The sequence below is a fragment of the Paramormyrops kingsleyae genome, chromosome 24 (assembly GCF_048594095.1).
Source record: "Paramormyrops kingsleyae isolate MSU_618 chromosome 24, PKINGS_0.4, whole genome shotgun sequence".
NCBI classification, from domain to species: Eukaryota; Metazoa; Chordata; class Actinopteri; order Osteoglossiformes; family Mormyridae; genus Paramormyrops; species Paramormyrops kingsleyae.
Genome location: NC_132820.1, coordinates 20,189,289 through 20,211,105, shown reverse-complemented (window position 1 = coordinate 20,211,105; position 21,817 = coordinate 20,189,289). Strand labels below are relative to the sequence as shown.

The following is a 21,817-nucleotide window of genomic DNA, read 5'->3' as shown; positions in this document are numbered from 1 at the left end:
CGATCGGGGCAGGACAGGGGTAATGTTGGGATAATATCTTTATCGTTTTGGAAGCCATTAAGAAAAAAAATGCTCTTCTTGTTTTATCCTGTTCATTTTTTGTGTAAAAGTGCTTAAAAAAACACACACACACACACACACACACACATATTTAGGTGTCATTTTGGGGGGCCGGGAACCAATTAATTGGTTTTCCATTATTTCTTATGGGAAAAATTAGATCAGAACTCAAACTTTTTAGGATTCGATCTGGAGTCCGGAACGGATTAAGTTCGAGAACCGAGGTACCACTGTATAGTGCAAAATACCATGTATTTTGTAATGTCTCAAATGAAGTAGGCCTAAACTAATATTAGGCCACTAAACATAGTGTACTATCAAAGAGCAGCCCATTGGTTTTCAATTCAGTAGCCTAATATGAAATACTATGGTTTAATGGTTTAAAATTATAGTAAACAAAAGCAGCTCAAGAAAATCAACTATTCATATGTTATAGCCTATTTATATGAGGAAGAGAACAAGAATTCCCGGCATGTTGAAAAAAGTGCCTACACCAAACCTTTCCATATAGACTAATAAGAACCGAGAGAAAAAAGGGAAAATAAATGTCTTTCTCATAAATTGAGCAACATAGCACTATCTGCATTTAGTAGGCTATAGACCTGGTTAATTCAACTTTGACACTGACGGTGAAATAAACCTGTACAGTTCGGTCACTTAAAAAACACTGACCGTTTTTGAAAGTTATGTCTGTACCTGATCATGATGGAGGAGAATGGTAGTCTTTATATACGAGATGGCCCGATGGGGATCGGTAAAGGTTTTTTCCTCGCCATCAAATGTGATACGGAATGTAGCTGGATAACGGAGACCAAATCTCACATCCTTAACAGTTCTAAGGAGCTGCTTTGCCTCTTTAAAGGCAGCTCGCTTCTTTGCTATCTCCAGAGTGAAGTCCGGAAAGATGTGCACACGCTTCTCCTTGTAAAACAGCTGCTTCTTCTGGCTGGAGAGGCGAAGGATGCGATCCTTCACGTCACCATGATGTACACGGATTATGAATGGTCTTGGCCTCTCCCCTTCCCGCAGCCTCGGTGCTAATGAACGGTGGCCCCGGTCCAGACGTGGAGTTTCCTCCAGGTTCAGTATCTCCTTCAAAGCAGTCGCGCAGAATTGCCGCGGGTTGGTCCCCTCTTGGCCCTCCTCTATTCCAACAATGCATTTAGTTGTCAGGTTACACACATCTGACTGCAGTTTTTTCGCAGCAGTTTCCAAAGTAAAGACTGTAGAGCTCCACGCCGTGGTAGACTGCTCGAGGTCGTCCAAACGCTCGGAATGCTGTGCATTAGCAGTCTGTAAGGAGCTAGCCGTAGAATGCAACTCTTGGCGGATAGAAGTTATTTCTTGCCAGAGGACAGCAGTTTGTGTATCTATTTTCGTGCCCAATAGTTCAATCGCTGTCATAATTTTCTCAACCGAATCCGAAGCAAGTTGCTGTGCATCACCCTCAGTGGTAGCCTTCTTGCTAGCTGTAGCAGGTTTCTGTGAGCGACTAGCCATTTTTAAACGAGGAGGAAAACAAAACTTTTAAACGCGTTTTCTTGCTGCCTTAGTCCTTCAATTAGTGATGTTAAACTTTTCGGATAAATATTTATCTATCAATATGGCTTCTGCAAGTATGTAAATATAATGAAAATGAAATTGCTCGCTGAGCTCCAGGACCTCACAGCCTCACGTGTCGAACGTCAACCGGAAGTTCCCATGCAATTGTTTCTTAAACATACCTTTACCTATCTTATCTTATCCTATGTTATCTTACGTTATGTGAAATGTCGCTATTTACATCTGACAGATAGCCCATCTCCACAGCCATCTCCAGAACCCCAGGGATGTCACTCAGCTGGTCCAGCACATCACTAGGAAATTTGACCTCATCTTCATCAAGTCTCGGTCGCAGGGGCACCCTCATTATCCCCGTACGAATAGTGAGCCTCAGAGTTTCCATTCCTCTGTTGCTTGCAGATGTGAGCTGAGCTCATGAAGTCGTTCCAGAACTGCTGGCACCAGTAATGAGCATAGCACTTGGCATCATAGGTCATCTTATTGTAGTTGCTTATATCGTAATTATTGAATTTTTCCATTTTTTCAATAACAAGAGAAGGGGACAAAAACGGTGGTGTTGGACCCATGACCAGCTGAGATGAGGGGGCCTGCACCAGAACGTGAGGCAGAGGGGTGGGATGAACTACGGCTGGGGCTGAAGATGGTTCTGGAGCTGGGCTAACTGGTGAGGCTACGCATGGGGATGAAGGAGGGGAGTCCATAAAAAGAGATGGAGAAGGAGGTAAAACAAAAGAGGATGGGACTGGTGAGGGAACTAAGAAGGAAGTTGATGATAAGGCTGGTGAGTAGGGCTCAGGGTGCGACGTTGTTGGGACTCGATGCAGGATGGTAGCGATCCCACATGGGTTGAATCGAAGGGGTTACTGGAGAATAGCAGCTTTTGTAAGTTCTTGGTATATGGCCCCCTTCCATCCTTTAGGTTTCCTCCTTCGTCCTGATAAAAGAATGACGGTACAATTATGCAAAATAAAGTGTAACAATACAAGAGTCAAATCAATTGATGGCTGTTAGTGACAGACAGACAGCACACTTGGCAGTCAGTACTGCACATTGAGAAAAATACTGCCGTCTCATTGTCTCATTGGAGACAGGAAACGAATGCTTGGGAGACTTACGCGCTGGTCTCGGATTGGGCTGCCTGCATTTCCGTAGGGGTACTTCACCTATAAAAACACACCAGTCAGTGCACAGATTGCCTGATATGCAGAACAGCATTTACTATAGAGAATAGCAACGCTGGAAAGGTTCATGTGCACCAAGGCTAACAGCCCACTCAATCCAAATGCTGGCATCAGGAACTGACTATTCAATCAAATCATTTACTGTATATAAGTAAGTGAACTTTATTGTCATTCACACCATACAACAGTACAACAACGGAAGCATAGCTGAACAAAATTGCATACCTCCAGGCTCAATGTGCAGACATAAAAAGACAGGTGCACATAGTCAACATATGGATAACACAAAGAAAATTTCACTTCTTACACAGAAGTAATTAAGACTGTGTAAGACAGCATAAGGCAGCACAGGACAGACACTAAATATACAAACCAATATACATATATCTTGCGCCTTCCATAAATTCCATTATTTCTTTACTCTCAGGGTACCTAAAGTAAGAATTCTGCCTTTTCTGATTTACATTATGGGGACATATTCACCTGTTATCTTACTATTTCACAATGATTATCTGTGATGTTTAAACACATCACAGCAGCAGAATTAACCGATTCCATTATACAATACAGTAACCATATGGATTAGAGCCCCGTATGTTGACCGTTTCATGGTAACAAACACGATCTATTACTGTAAGTAAAACTCCATCCATCCCTTATGAACATTTTATTTTTAAGTATTCCAAGACACACACTTCCAAAACAAGATGATTGTCACAGAATACAAGACTCAACAACACCAGACAGCCCTATTCTGACTTTCATTCTTCAAGTGTTGAGTTACTCTGGCCATCGTTTTGCCATTCTTACCGGGGCTAATGGAACCAGGGTTGTTTTCTGGAGCAATCCACACAAGTTTCGGGGTGACAATGAAACAATTAAGACGGACCAATTAGTGCTGGGCTGTTTATCGGATATTTACGGAATATCGATATATTATCAAAACCAGATAAAGGAGGACACAATACAGTTTATATCGACATAATTTGGTCGTTTGTTAAAATCGGGCGCTATTAAAGACTTTGAATATAATTCCTTCCCCTTTTAGAAGTAACGCGAGAGCTGCGGTCCCGACGTTGCACAGACTCCCAGAATTCACAGCGAAAAGCGACCCATGCAGTTAGGATTCATGGGGGTTTGATGGAGGGCTTAATGCAATGGGACAGATAATATGTCACATGTGGTTTTCATTTAAAACTGAATATTTACCACACTTGAAGGAAATTTTCATGTATTGCTAATCTTCCTAAAAATACAGAGGTGGATCTATGCACTTATGCCGATATTATGTTTTGTTTACCCATGTTTACAGTTTTATCCTTAACATAGCCTCCACGGGTTTGCTCTAAAGACATCTCATTTCATTTACACAATGACAATAAAGCTATCTTTATCTTATCTGAGAGTGGAAGAAGCAAAATGACGCAATGCTAACGTTAGCATTAGCAAACAGCTGCCTAGTAATCTTTGGAAGTAACACGTTACTATAATTCCACTACGTTTGGCTGTAAGGAGTAATATAGCTAAATACCCTTTCAAGTTAAATAACACAATTAACAGTACCGAAATTTAAATGGACTTGTTACTTTTGTCTTTCGTTAAAATATTAAGTTACAAATGCGTCCTGTTCCGCTAATTTCCGGTTTATGATCTCACGCCATCCGACCTTACTGACAATTTGTCAGTTGTATTGTTTCGCACTGTCACAGCTGCAACACTAAAATGATATAACTACCAGGCATTGGCATTGTCTCCGCGATCCTTGAAAATCCATCGTCAAAGCATCTCTGTTGCAGAAACATCGCTACCGAACATTGATTCGACATTCCCCCGATGTCTGCGCCATGTTTCTCAACAGCGAGGCGACGTTAATGTGCTCACTATGCTACCTATAGCCCACTGTTATTTTTCCTTATTTGGCTTTATAACCCACAACAGGTTTATAGTATATATGTATTCCTATAGGGTAGATGTGTTCTGTTAGCCCCACATGCAGGCATACTGTTTAAAAGCACATATATAGAAACAATCCATTACAACGTTTACTGTTTGATATTGACAACATGACAGAAACAGAAACACTAGGTTTAACATTTATGCTGAAGTGATTATAACACAGCAATACTGTCCGATAGTGGTGGGCGGATCGATCCAAATATCGATAATAATGTTGGTATTTATATTGATCAATACCAGTTTAATGAGATCGATACTTATAAGTTTCAATCTCTCTCCCGAATGCACCGCAGCTGTGTGTTCGCGCTGCTGCTCTCAATTGCTGCTCCCAGCTGTCACATGACTCAGCGGCGCCAGGCTAGCAAACAGGCGCGGGCGCACACACATACACACACACACTATAATATTTCTAATAAAGTATTTTAATAGTGGGTCGCTGAGCCATGCTCACAATAATTAACCCTCTGGAGCCTAGGGGTAGGAAACACACTTTCACTGACTGGGGCATGGTCACACATTTCTTCAAATATCATAAACTTAATTCATGACAAATAAATTATTTCTTATATATTTGGTTTGGCAACAAACTCATCTTAATCTTAGTGTACTTTGTAAATATGTCAAATTTATGTGAAGTTTGTAATTTGACATTCAAAGTATAGACATTGCAAAATGCAGTTTGGAACACTTGCAGAAACATTATAAAAGTACATAGTAAGCAATGCTGGCAGTTTGTTTTGATCCCAGATATCTGATCACCAAAGTCTTGGCTACATGAAGATGACTAAATGGTGTAGTTGCAACATTCATTTGGATAAATAAATAAGAAAAACCTAACTCATGTAACTATTTCTGGCTCCTTTCATTGAATATGTAGCAACTTTAATGTGTATGAATGAACCATTGTCACCTGGCCACGTCCCTACCCCCCTTTTATGGCGCTGATGGGGACGTACAGTATCTGGATCGCGTTTCACCATTGCGCTGTTAATCAAATTACCATGCGAATGCGATTTGAATACGCGCTACACGCCCCCGATGCAGGTAAAACAAAGTAAGGTGACATGGTTTACTTTTTTGCCGATTCAACCTAATTTAAAAAACTTTAATACTTCCGTCAATGGATGTTTTGAAAAGAAGACAGATTACGGATTTTTCATGATTCTACATTAAGATTTGTGGGATTCAATAGAATTATAAAGAACATACAATGAATAGAGGAAAAGGAGAATATAGCTTAAAGCAGGGCATGATGAAAGGAGGGGGTTGATTCTAAAATAATACAACTAACAGAAATCAGGAACTGACAGTGTGCGAGCAGGGCAGGGTGACCTCGTCCCAGACAGTTGGAAAAGAGGAACAGATGCTTATTTTAACTTTTGCTTAACAAAAGGGGGCTGCAAAAATGCTGACACAATAAGATGCTGGGAGGGGGGACATGTGCTAACTGACAAACAGAAGCAAATGTAAAAACATGTTGATGTCACGTAGCTGGGAAAATACCAAAAGAGGGGGGAACACGTACCCGGAGGGCTATAAAAAGACAGCCGATAACTATTGTTCGAGCTTCTTACTGTACATGCTGAATGTATGTCAGATAGTCGCTCCCTGATTGTAATCAGTCAGAGAATAAACTGGTGACTTGCAACTACTCCTCGTCTCAGCTGTGAATCTCTTCTCATCCACGGACCCGGTGGAGACTACTTACTCCAACAGATTTCAGCGAGATATAAACTGAAATAGACGCGAAAAGTACGTTGCATCGCCGACGATGCACTCGACCCCAGAGGGTAAAACAGCAGGGATAGTTCGGGGTTTAATCATCAGATGCATGCGTTTATTACAATTGCACTACTACAACCCACACACCGGCACTGCTCACCGTGCACGTCGCCCCGTTTACTCCTCATACACACGGTGGGCGCACGCACACATACACACACACTACACACAACAATAAACATTAACCACTATACATGACATAACACACAGCACATTTATAATCACACAAGCGATTACTTATAACTATTTATAAGCTATCATCAGTCCAAGGAGTGACGCCGATGTTTCCGTTCTGCCTTATTTGCTGTAACTGTAGTTCCGCTTTTTGCCAGCAGGCTGCGCACAGACAGCGTTTCTGTGGGCTGCACATGGTATGTAGTTAGATTAGTATTTCATAACTGCACTGCAGGACATTGCGTAAAATCATTTTCTGCAGTAAGTATTGGAGTGTTTATAAAGGATCTTTTAAAAAATAATAATAATAATAATAAATCAGTTTCTCACAAACACCTCCATTCATGACTGACTGAAATATCAAGGATGAAAGTGATTAGGATCAGCTCAGAGAGCCCATGCCGAGCTGTTGCTAAAGTAGCAGCAGTCAACTTTAAACCAATGTTAAACAAATACTAGTCTGAAAACAATCAGTCATTAAAATTAATCAGCTTGCTAAGTTGTGTTTCCTTTAATAATATAAATGTTATAGAAAAATGGAAACCCCACGCTCTCCGCGAATATTAATCACCAAGGTTTATAAAAACCGCAACTGTACTGAAAAATAACGTTGCTTATGAATGTTGGCAAGTAAAAAGTATTTGTACTTTGTGATCAAGTGCCATTCTTGGCACATCACACAACGACGAAATGTGTCCTCTGCATTTTAACCCATATGTGACATATTAGTGGGCGGCTATATTATTTAGCTTCATTCTTAAAATAATAATACTAATACCAATAATAATAATAACAAAACCAAATATCCTGTAAATTTTAGAATGTGAAATGGTCGTTGACCTCGAACGGTTCTGCGTACTCATTGTTTTTTTTTTTTTTTTTTTCGTTTCTTGTTTTAAGAAACTGAAGCCACCCAATCAGCGTGCCAATGGAGTGACGTCAAGCGAAGGTTCAGAGAGATTCTAGAATTTATAGTTATTGCTACGTATATCTGGAAGCAGAAGCTGTAATTTTTTTTATTTCTCTCAGTCTTGATTTGGGCTTAGTTGGTGATTACTGTTCCTGTTCAATTCCTTTAAATAACTTCGGCAATGGCTCCTTTCAGTCGCTTGCGTAGTTTTCTACGCACTTGTCTGAGAAGCTTGAAGCGTTCCAACTTTCGTGTGGGCAAATCCACTGCACCATGCTCAAGTGTTGCAACGGGGGTTGCTATAAATGGCAACGCCCCTGCAACGGTCGGGAGTGGCATCCACCTCCCCAGTGGACACGGGGATCACGGGGATCAGTGGGCGGCAGTTTGGGAGAAAATTACAGCCCTCGAAGACGAGGTGGGCCGTTTACGGTCCGAGATCTCCCAGCTTGCCGGTGCCCTGACTCACCCAAATATGCCCCGGAGCAGTTCGGAGACCACTCTTATAGTCCCCACTTCAGCTCCAAGCTGTTTCCCGCCCCCTCCTCCTCCTCCACCGCCTCCTCCTCCACCGCCGCCTCCTCCTCCTCCGCCTGCTAATATCCAGGGCCCGAAGCAGAAGAGGAGTCATCCTCAGGGAAGTGGCACAGGACCCACCAATGGCCCCAGCATGGTGGATGTTCTGGCGGAGCTGCCGCACATTAAACTGCGCCCAGTGCAGAGGTCGCCAGGTGGGACGCCAGTGACCAGGAGGGGACCGACGCAGGGGACGCCCATGCCCTCAGAGGACTTTGCTGCCATTTTAGCAGAAGCACTGAAGAAAAAGTTTAAGCATCAGAACCACTCTGATGAGTAAGAGCAGCAGTCCTCTGAGGCCTTTAAACCTTTTTTACTTAAACTTTTTTTACTTAAATTTTTTATACTTATAACATTTTTATACTTATATCATTTTTATACTTAAGATTTTTATACTTATATACTTTATATACTTAAACTTTATATACTTATACTTTGTGTACTGATTCTATATACTTATTAATAAATAATATATTTATATCACTATTATTTTTAAAAGAGTTGCTGATTTTGTAATACTGCTGCAGCATTCTCCACATGCTAATCACTGCCCCACATCGAATTGGCACTTTGATCAGCCACGAATCACTTCACTACCCCCTGTTGAATGTTGCATCGTATGTTGTTAGATATTTCGTAGTAGTAAGTACTTCATTATTAGGCTGCACAATATTGGAAAAGATGTATTTCTGCAATGAGTATTGCAGTATTTATTTAAATTGAAAATGCTTAAAACAAACCAATTTCTCACAAACACATCTATTCATGAGTGATTTAAACGGCAAGGATGAAAATGATTAGGATTACCTCTTATGATTAGCTCTTGCCAAAATAGGGCTTGTAAACTTTTGTGGTACTCAGAATTAACCCAAACAACTATGACTCTATAATCCTCTATAATCACTCTCACTCTGTCACACTTGAATCAAACTCCAGACCTCACATGTAATGAGCAAAGTTTTCTTCTTTATTCAGCAATCCAGCATAGTGTTCCAGCCACACTCGGGTACAATGCGCAATGTACCCCGCACCCAGAAATCAGCAGGTTAATATACTATAAGACGAATTCCTCTATATGGACTTCTAAGTCCTGATTGGTTACCAAACATCTGCAAACCAGGTTTCGAACATACAACAAACATAATACGCCACCTCTATTGGTCTACTTCAAGGATGTTCAACTTCCAATCCTCGTTAGGCCTAGGCCTCCTATGAGTCCCACACATAAGCCTGTCTATCCAGTGTTGGAGTCAAACTCCGCCGGGTCCGTTGATGAGAAGAGATTCACAGCACAGTCGAGGAGTAGTTGCAAGTCATCAGTTTATTCTCTATCAGGTTGCAAGCTGGGAGTGACTATCTGACATACATTCAGCATGTACAACAAGATGCTCAATTTACAAGTCTCAGGTCTGTCCCCTTATAGGCCTTCTGGGGTGTCGCCCCCTCCCCTTCTCGGTAACTTTCCCTTCGCGTGACTACAACACTTCTTAACATTTGCTCTAGTTAGCCAGTGAGTACATGTTCCTAATTGATCAGTAAGTACGTGTTTCCTTCTTTTGTTAAGCATAAGCAAAAATAAGTATCCGTTCTATGGTGGGTTCCTGTTTTCCTCGTGTCTCGGGCCAGGTCGTCCTGACCTGCTGGCGTACCGTCAGTTCCCAAATTCTCCAAACTGGGTGGGGTGAGATCACCCCGTCCTATCAAGCTAGTATTGTTTTCCCAAATCTGCTGTCTTCATTATGTTAGTCATATTTTTAGAATCAGAAAGAAAATTATAATATGATTAACCCCTCAATTTCCCCCTTTTGATCTCCGAAAGGAGATCACCCTGTTTTTTTTTTTTTTTTTACTGATTATTTTACTCATTTATCATTTTTATTCCTGCTAAGAGATCCCCTTACAGGCGAGAAAAATCGGTCTCCACAAGAAGAGTACCCCCTTCGTCCTGCTCGGTAGGCAGGAGAGGCATCATCGGCACATGGGGGCTATCTCGCTTCTCTATCGCAGTGGTAATAAGGCGAACTGACAGTGCGCGTATACAAGGAATACAGCAACATCCACAAGTAACTATAATAGCAGTAAAAGTAGCAATGGATATTAACATCGAAGCCATCAAACCTTTCCATTTACCAAACACGGAGGTCAGCCAGTCATCCCAGAGGTCAGAAATCCCGGAGTGGTCATGCATCGTTTTGGAGAGGGTCCGGAGACCCTCAAGTGCCCTGGTCACGGAGCCGTCTGGTGCGGTGTTATTAGGGATATAAGTACAACAAACTTCCCCGAACATCGCGCACACCCCCCCCTTTTCAGCTAGTAACATGTCTAGTGCCATCCTGTTCTGCACGGCCATCAGAGAGGTCGGACCTAACTGTTCCGCCAGGCCCGCCACTGCGTCTCTAGTTAAATTTGAGAGGCGCAAAACATTGTAATGAACATAGTTAATACGATCCACATTTTTGTTGGGGGTGATAGGGAATAAAGCCGCCACAATGGGAAGGTTCTCAAATCCCGCGGCTACCTGGTCGGCTAATTTAAACTCATCTGGCACTCCCCTCGGTATTCCTATGGCGTCTATGTATGTTGGGGAATCCACCGTGGGGTCAAAATTGGAAGCCCCCCGTCTGCGTCTAGTAAAGACACACCTTTGCTGTGCTGCTGTAGGTGCGGCAGTGCCGAAGACCAAAGTATCGGGGCGTCCTCCTATCAGAATTAACGGCGCCCCTAGTCTCACCATGGCACACGTCCCTTGGCCGCTGAGAGGCATCCTAACAAATAACTTATCACGTCCACAGAACCAATAGAGACCCGAACGGGGCAAATGCCCGATAATGGTGTCACAGGAACCATTGTAGATGGTCCTGTAGCACCACTCGCTAGGCATATCCCCAATATACGGACCGGTGCCTGTAAAATTAAAACAAAGGTATTCCCCTCTGCGGGGAATAAATGGTCCCGCTTTGATCCTGGGGTCAATCGGCGGAAAGAGGGATGCTAACGCTGCACAATTCTCTGGGTTGGATTCTCGTGTCAAGGCTATCATACAGCCATATCCCCAGGGGTCTGAGACATGCAATGGGGCCGGCTCAGTATAGAGCTGGGGTCTGGCCGAGGCACAGGCCACACAGCCCTCCATCCGCTGTTCCTTTGCTGTCTGCGCAATCCAGGATAACCAAATGTTACCCTCCTTATACCCTGTGGTCAAACCCAAAATGTCCAACGGATTTAGCCTAGTATAATCTATCTGGAACACTCTGGACTCATTGGCGAGCGGGGATAGGGTAGCAGGTGATTGTATCTCTGGACCTCCCGGAAGTTGTGAAACCTCTCTGGGAGGGTCAACAAACCGGATGTGTATTATACCCCAGGGGTCCACTCCGGTTATGTCGACCCCCAACAGGGCGATCAGGTCATCCCCTGCTATTGGCGGACGATAATACTCCCCTAGAGAAAGCGCCAGTGGATTAAGGCCGACTTTCCCCGTACCAGCCACCCTAGAGAGGGTGACGTTGGTCCACCAATCTTTATTAAATTCCGGACCAACGGGCACCCAGTGCCCTGTATACTTAGCCACCATATCCCAATGTTCACACCCCGCAAACCACCCCTTCACCCAGGGACGACCAGAGCCACATAAAGACTGATAATACCAGTTGTGGCAAAGCCACACATCATAACCCTGGTATGATGCATTTTGCTCCTGGCAATCTATTACGTCACATAAGTCAAACACAAAGGTGGTGGGGGCGCCTCTGATGTACTGGAACTGCAGAGGCGCCTCTCCCCCTAAACCCACGCACTCCGGATGGCTGGCCTCTCCAATCTGGCCAATGGAAAGTAATATAATCATCTGTAATTTAAGCATTACACCGAATACATTGGTTTCCCACAGAATTCCCCTTTTCATGTTGAATCTCTGCCTTCTGGTCCTGATATTCTGAAGCAGACGAAGTGTTGTTTTTCTTCAATCAGTCAGGGGTGGACTACCCTGCTGATCTACTCAGGCCAAGGGATTATTCTGCCCTTCCGTAGAGACCTGAGTCACGTCTAGTTCAGCCGAACTGACGCTCTGTGTGTCTTCCCTAAGGGCCGTCTGGATTTCTGCTGTGGTCCTGCCTGGCTCCTCCGCAGCTGCACACTGGCTCCAATGGAACCACGTGTCGCCTTTGCCTTTCAGACGAACCGCGTGTGACGTCCTTTCTGTAACCTGGAAGGGACCGGTCCACCTGGGCTCTGACCACTTCCGTTTGATGACCTTCAGGAGGACCCACTCTGCCGTATGTGGTTCGTGTGGGTGATTCTCGGCCCTTGTTTCCTGGATCTGTTTGGAAAAATCTGCAACGAGAACTTGTAACCCATCATAATATGCCTTATGATTTCGTTCCCCCTTTTGATCAGGGGTAAATGATAGCCCTCTCTGGGGTCCTGGAAACTGTCTCCCTGTCTGAAGCTCAAAGGGGGTGAACCTGGTCCCCCTATTTATGGAACACCTCACTGACATCAGTGCCATCGGTAAAGCATCAACCCAATTCATTTTAGTCTGCGCGCAGATTTTTGCCAATTTTTGTTTTATTGTTTGGTTCATTCGCTCCACTTTTCCCTGAGATTGCGGATGATACACAGTTCCGAACGCGTGTCTCAATCCCAACGCTTTCTCCACCGTCTGCAGATCCTCATTCTTAAAATGAGTTCCATTATCCGAGCGAATCTTATTTGGAAAGCCGTGCCTCGGTATATACTGATTGATCAGACACTTTATTACAGACGCTCCGTCCTCCTTTTTGGTGGGCCATGCTTCTGGCCACCCTGAGAATGCATCCACACACATCAACACATATCTGAGCCCTCTCACTGGAATAATCATATCAGTGTAATCTATGATAATTTCTTCCCCCGACTTTGTACATGTTGGGAACCGTCCTTTTTCCGGCTTGACCGTGGGTCGCGGGTTATGAAAGGTACAGGTCACACAACCCTGAACGTGTCCCTGCACCATGTCTTTCATAAACAGATGCCACCATACAGTCAAATTTTCTAACATCTGTTTCACCCCCACATGACCAACCCCGTGAGCCTCTGCAAAAATCGTCTGACGAATGCCAGGAGGAAGAGCTGGTTTTCCTTCCTTATTCTGCCACATCCCCCCCTCCCTGCATCCCCCTTTTTCGAGCCACATAGTTTTCTCCTCTGGAGTGGCTCTATCCTGCTCTTGCTTCACTTTCTCTAGGGTTAGTCTATCGCTCAGCCTAACTTCCTCCTCTACCGTGACCATCTGTTTGGTCACCTGGCATCCTGCTGCCCTCTTTGCTTCCTCATCTGCTACCTGATTTCCCTTTGCTGTCATTGTGCCTGATCCTTCATGGCCCTTACATTTTACTACTGCTACTTTTTTAGGAAGCATTAGGGCTTCTGCCAGCTCTTTCATCTCTGCTTCGTGTTTTATTGGCTTGTTTCCCGCAGTCAAAAATCCTGCTCTCAGCCATTGGCTAAGTTCCACATGCACTGCGCCTACCGCGTATGCTGAGTCTGAGTATATTGTGACTTCTTTTCCGTCTGCTAATTTTAGCGCCTCAATCACGGCTATCACTTCTGCCCTTTGAGCTGACTGGGTTCCTTCCAGCCTTTCTGCCTTCAAGGTCACGTAGTCTTGACCCTGTCTGGCCACGACTGCGTATCCTGCCTGCAATCCTCCTATGTCTGTTCTAAAACAACACCCATCTGTGAACCAGTCCTCCGTCCCCTCTATTTTTTCTGCTTCCAAATCCAGCCTCACCTTTTCTTCTTTCTGAACCCGGTACTCACACACATGTGGTTCTCCCCCGCTCATCCGGTCGGCCATGTTAATTCCTTCATGGGAAAAATTCAGATTAGGTGCTTCTAGTATTTTACTAAGTCTCTGCTGCCTGAGTGATGTCATGGTAAACGTTTGTGAGTTTACATAGGCCACCACGCTGTGCGAGGTCAAAATATACAGCGCGTGTCCCATTACTATATGTGCTGTTTTCTGAATAATATTGGCCACTCCTGCTGCGTGTCTTGTGCATGCAGGGTGTCTTTTTTCTGCAGTGTCAAGTTTTACACTGACGTACATCAGCACTCTCCTTTCTCCCCCTTTTTTCTGAAACAGGATGGCGTTCACAACGTCACCCGTTTCAGAAACATCCAAATGGAGCGGGTGCAAGTAATCTGGGAGGGCTAGGTCTGCCGCCTGGGCTAGTCTTTGCTTTAAGGTTATAAAAGCCTCCTCTGAGGCCTGATCACAATTAAGGGATGCACTGACGACGTAGGCCGTGCTCTCGGACCAGAGCCCTCAGGGGCTGTGTGAGCCCCGTGTAATCTGGAATGTAAGTGCGACTGTACCCTGTGAGGCCTAAAAAGGACAACATGTCTTTTACTGTAGTGGGTTTTGGGTGATGCAGGATAGCTGAACGATGAGCTGGGGAGAGACCTGTCCCTGCGCTGGACAACACTCGACCTAAAAAAGGACACCACTGTCCGCGCAACCTGCAATTTATCTTTACTGACCTTGAACCCTTTTTCCAACAGTCGGAGCAATACTGACTGAGTAGCCTGTAGGGCCACCTCCGATGTTGGGGCAGCAATCAGGAGATCATTCACGTATTGGACGAGGGTAACACCGTCTGGGAGATGACATCCCTGGAAAGCCTGCTTTAGGGCCTGATTAAAAATACCTGGAGAAAGGACAAACCCTTGAGGCAGGCGAGTGTACCTCAGCTGACTGCCCTTGTAGGTGAAAGAGAATACGTCTCTGCAGTGCTCTGCTAAAGGGAGACAGATAAAAGCATTTGCCAAGTCAATGCAGGTGAAACATTTCTGTTGTGGGGTCAAATTAGTCAGGGCAACATATGGGTTTGGAACTGGAACAGTGGGGGTCAGCAGGAGGTTGTTTATGGCACGCAGGTCATGGGCCATTCGATACTTTCCTGTCCCGGCCTTTTCCACCGGGAGAATGGGAGTGTTCCACGGAGACATGGAAGGCTCCAACACCCCAGCCTGTAAAAGGCCGTCTATTGTCTCGGCTATCCTGTCCTCTGCTGCCTGCTTATGGGGATACTGTCTGAGCCAGAGGGGGCCTTCCCCTGGCTGAAGTTGAAACTGCACTGGTGCACAAGATATTAGGCCCACATCTGTGGGGCTGGTGGACCACAAGGAGTCTGGTAAAGATGCCAAGAGGGCCGCCGCTTTAGGGTGGTCCATCTTTTCACGCCCAGGATCTCTAGCTATCTGCTCATGTTGCAAGAGGGCTGTGTCCTGTGCTGCGACCTGTATGCAATAAGTACTGCAGGAGTGTGAATAAGAGATCTGTGGGATCTGGGTCTGTACCCAGTCCTTGGTCTCTCTGGCCCGTTTAACCATCGGGCCCAAATCCTTGGGCTGGTGCTTGGGATGGAGGGCTAGAGAGACATGTGGGACGGCTTCCTGTCCCATCATGTACCAGGGCAGCTGTTCTGGGGTCAGCGGTGTGGCCGAGTCTACTCCTTCAGGACCCACATATATATTCTCAGAGGCAACTTGCCACTGTCGGCCTTCTAGTTGCTCAGCAAACAGTTCCTCATACCATTCAGTCCTTTCCCTATCATAGAAAAGGGTCACATGAGGCAGGTCAGGTGGGGGCACATACTGTAGGGCTCTAGGAGCGAGATCCAGGGCCGCCACGCTGAGTAGGCCGCCAGGATGCCAGTCAGGCCAGGTTCCAGCAGGCCCCAATAGATGTCTGCCAGGGCCTGACTCTGGACTGGCTACACCAGCCACTGTCCTGAGCCCATGGTCCGGGCGTCACAACGCAGGCGAGTGCCTTCCGGCAGGGTAACCACCAGTCCATCTGCACTGCACAAAATTGAGGCCCCCAACTTGTCCAGCATGTCCCTGCCCTGGAGATTCACTGGAACTTATCCATGACCGTGAGGGAGAGCATGGGGTCTGCCTCCCGGGCCGCTCGTGGGCACCGTCACTGGGGAGAGGGAGACCAGTCCCACTCCCCCCGTCCATCACCGGGTAGTGTCCTGCCGGGGGAACCGCCTGTGGGTGTGGTGCCATCACCTGTGGGTTGGGTGCCTGCACTTGGACTCTAGGAGGTCCTCCCCTGCCGCGTACACTGCTAGGCGCAGGTGCTGGACAATCCCTTGCCCAGTGGTCTTCTGCCCCGCACCTGTAACAGGCACCTGACGGCGGTCCCCTTTGCGGGCCGCCCCTTCCCCAGCCCCGGCCCCTGTATCCCCGACCCCAACCGCCTCGGCCCCTTCCCCACTGTTGGCCCCACCCTCCCTGTTGGTAGGTGGGTGTCCCATTCCAGGGACCAGGTGGCTGAGGTGGTGGTCCCTCTGGGGAGACTCCTGCCACCATCTGCTTTCCCTGCCCTGTCTTTTTATTTTCATTAGCCTTTTTTCTTGCTTCACCCACCTGCAGCTTCAGCAGCTGCGACTGCAGTTCCTTAAGGTCGCCCTCTTCTTTCTGTGTTTCCTCCTTTGCCCTCTGCAAATGGTGCACTACGTGCCGGTCCCACACCTGTGAGTCCGCTCCTGGGAGATCTGGGTCGTCCAATATAGCTGCCCTCACTCCCTCTGGGGCTCCCTCCATCACTGCCTGTCTAAACCATTCCCGCTGCACCCCATCCTTCCCTGGATGGCACCCGGTGCAACGGGTCCAATCCTCTTTACATTCATCCAAATAATCTCTAGGGTGAAGTTTAGGGTCCCATGTAAACTTTGGAACGGCTGCCCCACCAGGGGCGGGGAACATCTCCCGCATGGCGTCACCCAAATCCATCACCACCGTCCTCAGACTCGCACTGTCTGCATATGTAATAGTCCCTGCTCTGTCTTCTATGTCCTGTAAGGAATGTTTAGTCATGCAACGGGCTGCCACCGCCCGGAAATCTCCCAGGGCAAGCTTCGTGCCCTGAGTGAATTGGTCTAACTTATCCATCCACTGTCCTCCTCCCTCAGCCGGGGGAGGCATTTTATCTGCTAACGCCTGCACATCTCTTATAGAAAAAGGTTTGTATCTCTCCTTTCCATCCCGTGCTCCCTGTAATAAGGGGAGCTGCTTCGGCCTTTTGGAGTGCAGGCCGTATCTATTTTTAGACGGGCCCTGCACCCCCTCTGTGTAGTTATTACTCAGTCCTTGTATCAGTCGCTCCTTTAAGTGTTCGTCGTCAAATTCCTCTAACAGTAGGTCCACCTGTGCTTGTTCCCTCAATACTCTGTCAAAGAACGCGGACTGCTCTAGTGCCCGTGTAAAGTCCCGTAATTCTGACCTGTCTTTTTTATCTCGACTATAGGACTCAGGCTCGACGTCTGAGCCCCCCTCCGACATTTTTTCAGACTGCGCGCAGGCTGTGACTTCCTCTTTCCCCTGCCCGCGGATGTGGAGGGTTCCTCCTGTGACATTAATCACTGGGCACATATGGGCTGTGGGGGGTGTCGGAAACACCCTCCGGCCTGCATATGCCGGAGGAGGATCCTCACCGCAAGTCTGGGTGTGTTTTTGCGGGAGAGGGTGACTTATCTCTGTGGAGGTGATCTGTCCCCTGCCATAATAACGCCAACCTGGACCACTCCCACCTTTCCTTCTCATACTTTTCCCTACTTGCCCCTTTCACTGTGTCCTTCACCACCTGAATCTGCCGTGCTAGGGGCTTCCACACTATATTATTAGGAGGTCCCCATCCTCCATCATCTAACTCTCGATCAAACTCGTGATCCATTGTGATTGGACCAGCTAGGTTAGTATTATTTTATTATTATTCTTAGTAGTTATTTATTACGGTATATTACTTTTTATATTAATTTATTTTCTTTCCTATCTATTATTTTATTTATTTTTATTATCAGAGCGTTTTTGCCTCTGGCCGTGGGTTCACCCAACCACACTTAGTACACCTTTATATTGTAGTGGAATATCCTACTATTAAACACCACCAATACATGAAACAACAATTTCACACACACTGAGCCTGCATTCACACGTAGCTTACTGCTGTGTCTCCCCCCTGAATAGGGCGCACCTCACAAGCTCAATCCCAGCCAAACCAGCTGGGAGCGAGTGATAAGCACCCAAGACAGGAAGAGCCCACAGCGTTGCTCACACACAAATCAGCACAACAGCGCAAATAGCTTTAATTCATCCTTCTCATTCTCTCACATATTTTTTAGAGCGAGGACCTTTTCCCTCTTGCCTATCTTGAGTTCGGGGGGTCCCTAATTCCCCGGGTTTCACACCCAGCTTCCCTATCGCTCGTCAACAAGTAGGGGGGGTCGCCACACCTAGGACACGCGGGGGTCCCATACCCTCCGCTCCTGAAGGTCCTACTCTACGGCAGGGTCCCATACCCTCCGTTCCTTAAAATCCCATTTTACGGCAGGGTCCCATACCCTCCGTTCCTTAAAATCCCATTTTACGGCAGGGTCCCGTACCCTCCGTTCCTTAAAATCCCATTTTACGGCAGGGTCCCGTACCCTCCGTTCCTTAAAATCCCATTTTACGGCAGGGTCCCGTACCCTCCGTTCCTTAAAATCCCATTTTACGGCAGGGTCCCGTACCCTCCGTTCCTTAAAATCCCATTTTACGGCAGGGTCCCGTACCCTCCGTTCCTTAAAATCCCATTTTACGGCAGGGTCCCGTACCCTCCGTTCCTTAAAATCCCATTTTACGGCAGGGTCCCGTACCCTCCGTTCCTTAAAATCCCATTTTACGGCAGGGTCCCGTACCCTCCGTTCCTTAAAATCCCATTTTACGGCAGGGTCCCGTACCCTCCGTTCCTTAAAATCCTATTTTCTCACACACTCTCTCGCTGCATACTTTCCCAAAGCACAATGCATACACATCACACAACACAGTACATAAACCCCATATACACCTGGTACCCGCAGCCTCCTCTTTGTGCTAATTTACAGACGGGCCACTGGACACTTTAAACTGCTCAATTTGACATATCCAATGTGCAGATTTTGATATAACAGGCTCTGCTCACCTCTTCTAGTCGGCGCCTCGCAGTTTTCTGTGTCTAAGTGGGCCGCGTCACCACTTAGCCGAATCTTGCGAATCTCCTGCTCATCCCGGACGAGCCCCCAAATTGTTGGAGTCAGAACTCCGCCGGGTCCGTTGATAAGAAGAGATTCATTGCACAGTCGAGTAGTTGCAAGTCACCAGTTTATTCTCTGACAGATTGCAATCTGGGAGCAACCATCTGACATACATTCAGCATGTACAGGAAGAAGCTCAATCCATAAATATCGGGGCTGTCCCTTTATAGGCCTTCTGGGGTGTCGCCCCCCCCCCTTCTCGGTAATTTTCCCTTCGCGTGACGACAACACATCTTGACATTCGCTCTAGTTAGCCAGTGAGTACATGTTCCTAATTGATCAGTAAGTACGTGTTTCCTTCTTTTGTTAAGCATAAGCAAAAATAAGTATCCGTTCTATGGTGGGTTCCTGTTTTCCTCGTGTCTCGTGCCAGGTCGTCCTGACCTGCTGGCGTACCCCCAGACAGCAATTCCCTCTGTGCCGGATCCGTTTTCGAATCACTAGATTCGCGTAGCAGTCACACTCACTATGCACCTCTGCGCCAGCTTTGCAGCATATTTGTCCGCAAGCTCTGACTGACAGTCCGTCAGAAAGGTCCGTATCTGATCCGGAGCAGCAGCGCAGACCGGACCCGCGCTTTTTTAAATCTCGCAGATGCGCGTGTACGTGCCTCAGTAAGAGGTAACTGAAGAGTCACACAATAACCAGGAAGACCTGCTTGTGGTTCTTGGTAAGTGCATTATAAAACTATATTAAGATTGACATATACCAGGTGATAGTTCCATCTATGCGATTAAAAAACATAACTAATGCGAAAGTAGGCTTAAAGTAAGAATTGGCGATTGTGGTGAAAGCCTGTTCTCAAAATTGGTGAATATCTCCGTTCGCGTGGATGTTATGTGCAATGAGATGCGGGCAATATTTTTGTACGTCTGCGTAAAATTCTAATTTTGGGTTCAGTGTCACCAACTTGGCAGTAAATATTTTCTAAGCTCATTTCCAGCCTGTTTGTGTCTTCCAGTTCATTTATCTGGTTAGCATGCAAACGTTACTTGAAGTTGCTCAAACTTAGTAGGCCCAGTTGATGGGACCCTGTTTACACGGTTTTTGGATAAATCAGCAAACTTCGTTTAGTTAAATGTTTGCATAACGTTTATTGCTAGTGTTAGCATAAAATCTTTTTCAGATTTAATTTTGATAGTGTTTGAATAAATATGTTTATTTAGATTTGAATTGTATTTTATCTATTAGGTGAAACATTAAGTGTATTTTCCCCCCTTTTTTCAGTTTCTTACTTGTTCATTTCAAATTCAGATTCTCATTTTTGCAGCAGTGTTAGAGTTTTTTTGAGTAGCTAAATATCTCCTATTTCTTTGAACTGTGCTCCATAGGTTTTGTTCCATTCCATCTGCTGATGCTAGTCAAGTTGAGGTCAAGCTGCCCATCATCTCTTGCAGGTAACCAGCTATATCACATACATACAGTCACATTTTGAGACACATAATGCACCTGTACCTTGATTTTGAAACTTGTTTCTTGATCTTTATTTCCACCTTTATTTCCACCCAGGTCCCTCAGATCTGTTGATAAAGGTTTCCTTCATGTTGCTCGGTCCCGCCACAAAAACAAAGGGGACCGTGCTTTTGCCGTGGCAGCTCCACGTCTTTGGAATGGTTTGCCTCCAGATATTAGATCTGCACCCACGATCACAATTTTTAAATCCAGACTAAAGACTTATTTGTACTCTTTGGCCTTTGCTTCTTAGTTTTTTTTTAATTTTTATTTTTAATTTTTATTTTTCATCTTGCTTTTGCTTTTTATGTATGTAATATTTTTTTTTTTTTTATTGTGTCATGCTATCATGTTGCACTGTGTCCACGTCTTTCTATGCAGGTAGTTCTCGTTTGTGTTTACTGTAATGCTTTTAGCATTTTATGCTTGCTGTCTTTATTTAAGTTTAGTTGAAGTTTTAGTTTGACATTGTACAGCACTTTGGTCAGTTTTCACTGTTTAAATGTGCTATATAAATGAAACTTACTTACTTACTTACTTACCTGATGCCCTGTCGAATAACACATTAAGATTTAGAAATGACACTCTATAGCAGGGGTCTCCAACTCCGGTCCTGGAGAGCTACTATCCAGTAGGTTTTCTGTCCCACTTGGCTTCTGATGAGCCACACCTGGCCCTGTTATTTACCCGAGAACAGGTGTGGCTCATCAGAAGCCAGGTAGGATAGAAAACCTACTGGATAGTAGCTCTCCAGGACCGGAGTTGGAGACCCCTACTCTATAGGCACCACCAATATCATCCAGCACAAATGTTGAATTCCTTTCCTCCTGAATAAAGTGAAAACTGTATTCCCAGTTTACTTTCAGACGTGCTACTTCCTACTCTTCAGTGACAGACCAAGTAAGATACCACCACACACACACAAACACAGATCAATGTATATTCAGAGATTAGTAAAATAAATGTACTTTTTTATGTTCAGACCTGTACCCGGTTCCACTGGCTCCAACTTTTGCTGATCACCTGTTTTCCTTTAACCATCCAAACTATCATGTAAGTTG

The 21,817-nt window shown here is 45.6% G+C and overlaps 1 protein-coding gene and 1 long non-coding RNA gene across 2 annotated transcripts; one reads left to right on the top strand and one right to left on the bottom strand.

Moving 5' to 3' along the window:
• Positions 1-9,505: 9,505 nt before the first annotated feature.
• LOC140582247 (uncharacterized) lies at positions 9,506-14,337 on the bottom strand. The gene has a single exon (XM_072706476.1). The coding sequence runs from the start codon at positions 14,288-14,290 to the stop codon at positions 12,200-12,202; it is 2,091 nt and encodes a 696-aa protein (XP_072562577.1). The 5' UTR covers positions 14,291-14,337; the 3' UTR covers positions 9,506-12,199.
• Positions 14,338-19,707: 5,370 nt separating this feature from the next.
• On the top strand, positions 19,708-21,003 carry LOC140582248 (uncharacterized). Its single transcript, XR_011985176.1, has 3 exons — positions 19,708-19,974; positions 20,636-20,701; positions 20,814-21,003. It is a non-coding gene; the product is annotated as an uncharacterized lncRNA (long non-coding RNA).
• Positions 21,004-21,817: the final 814 nt, after the last annotated feature.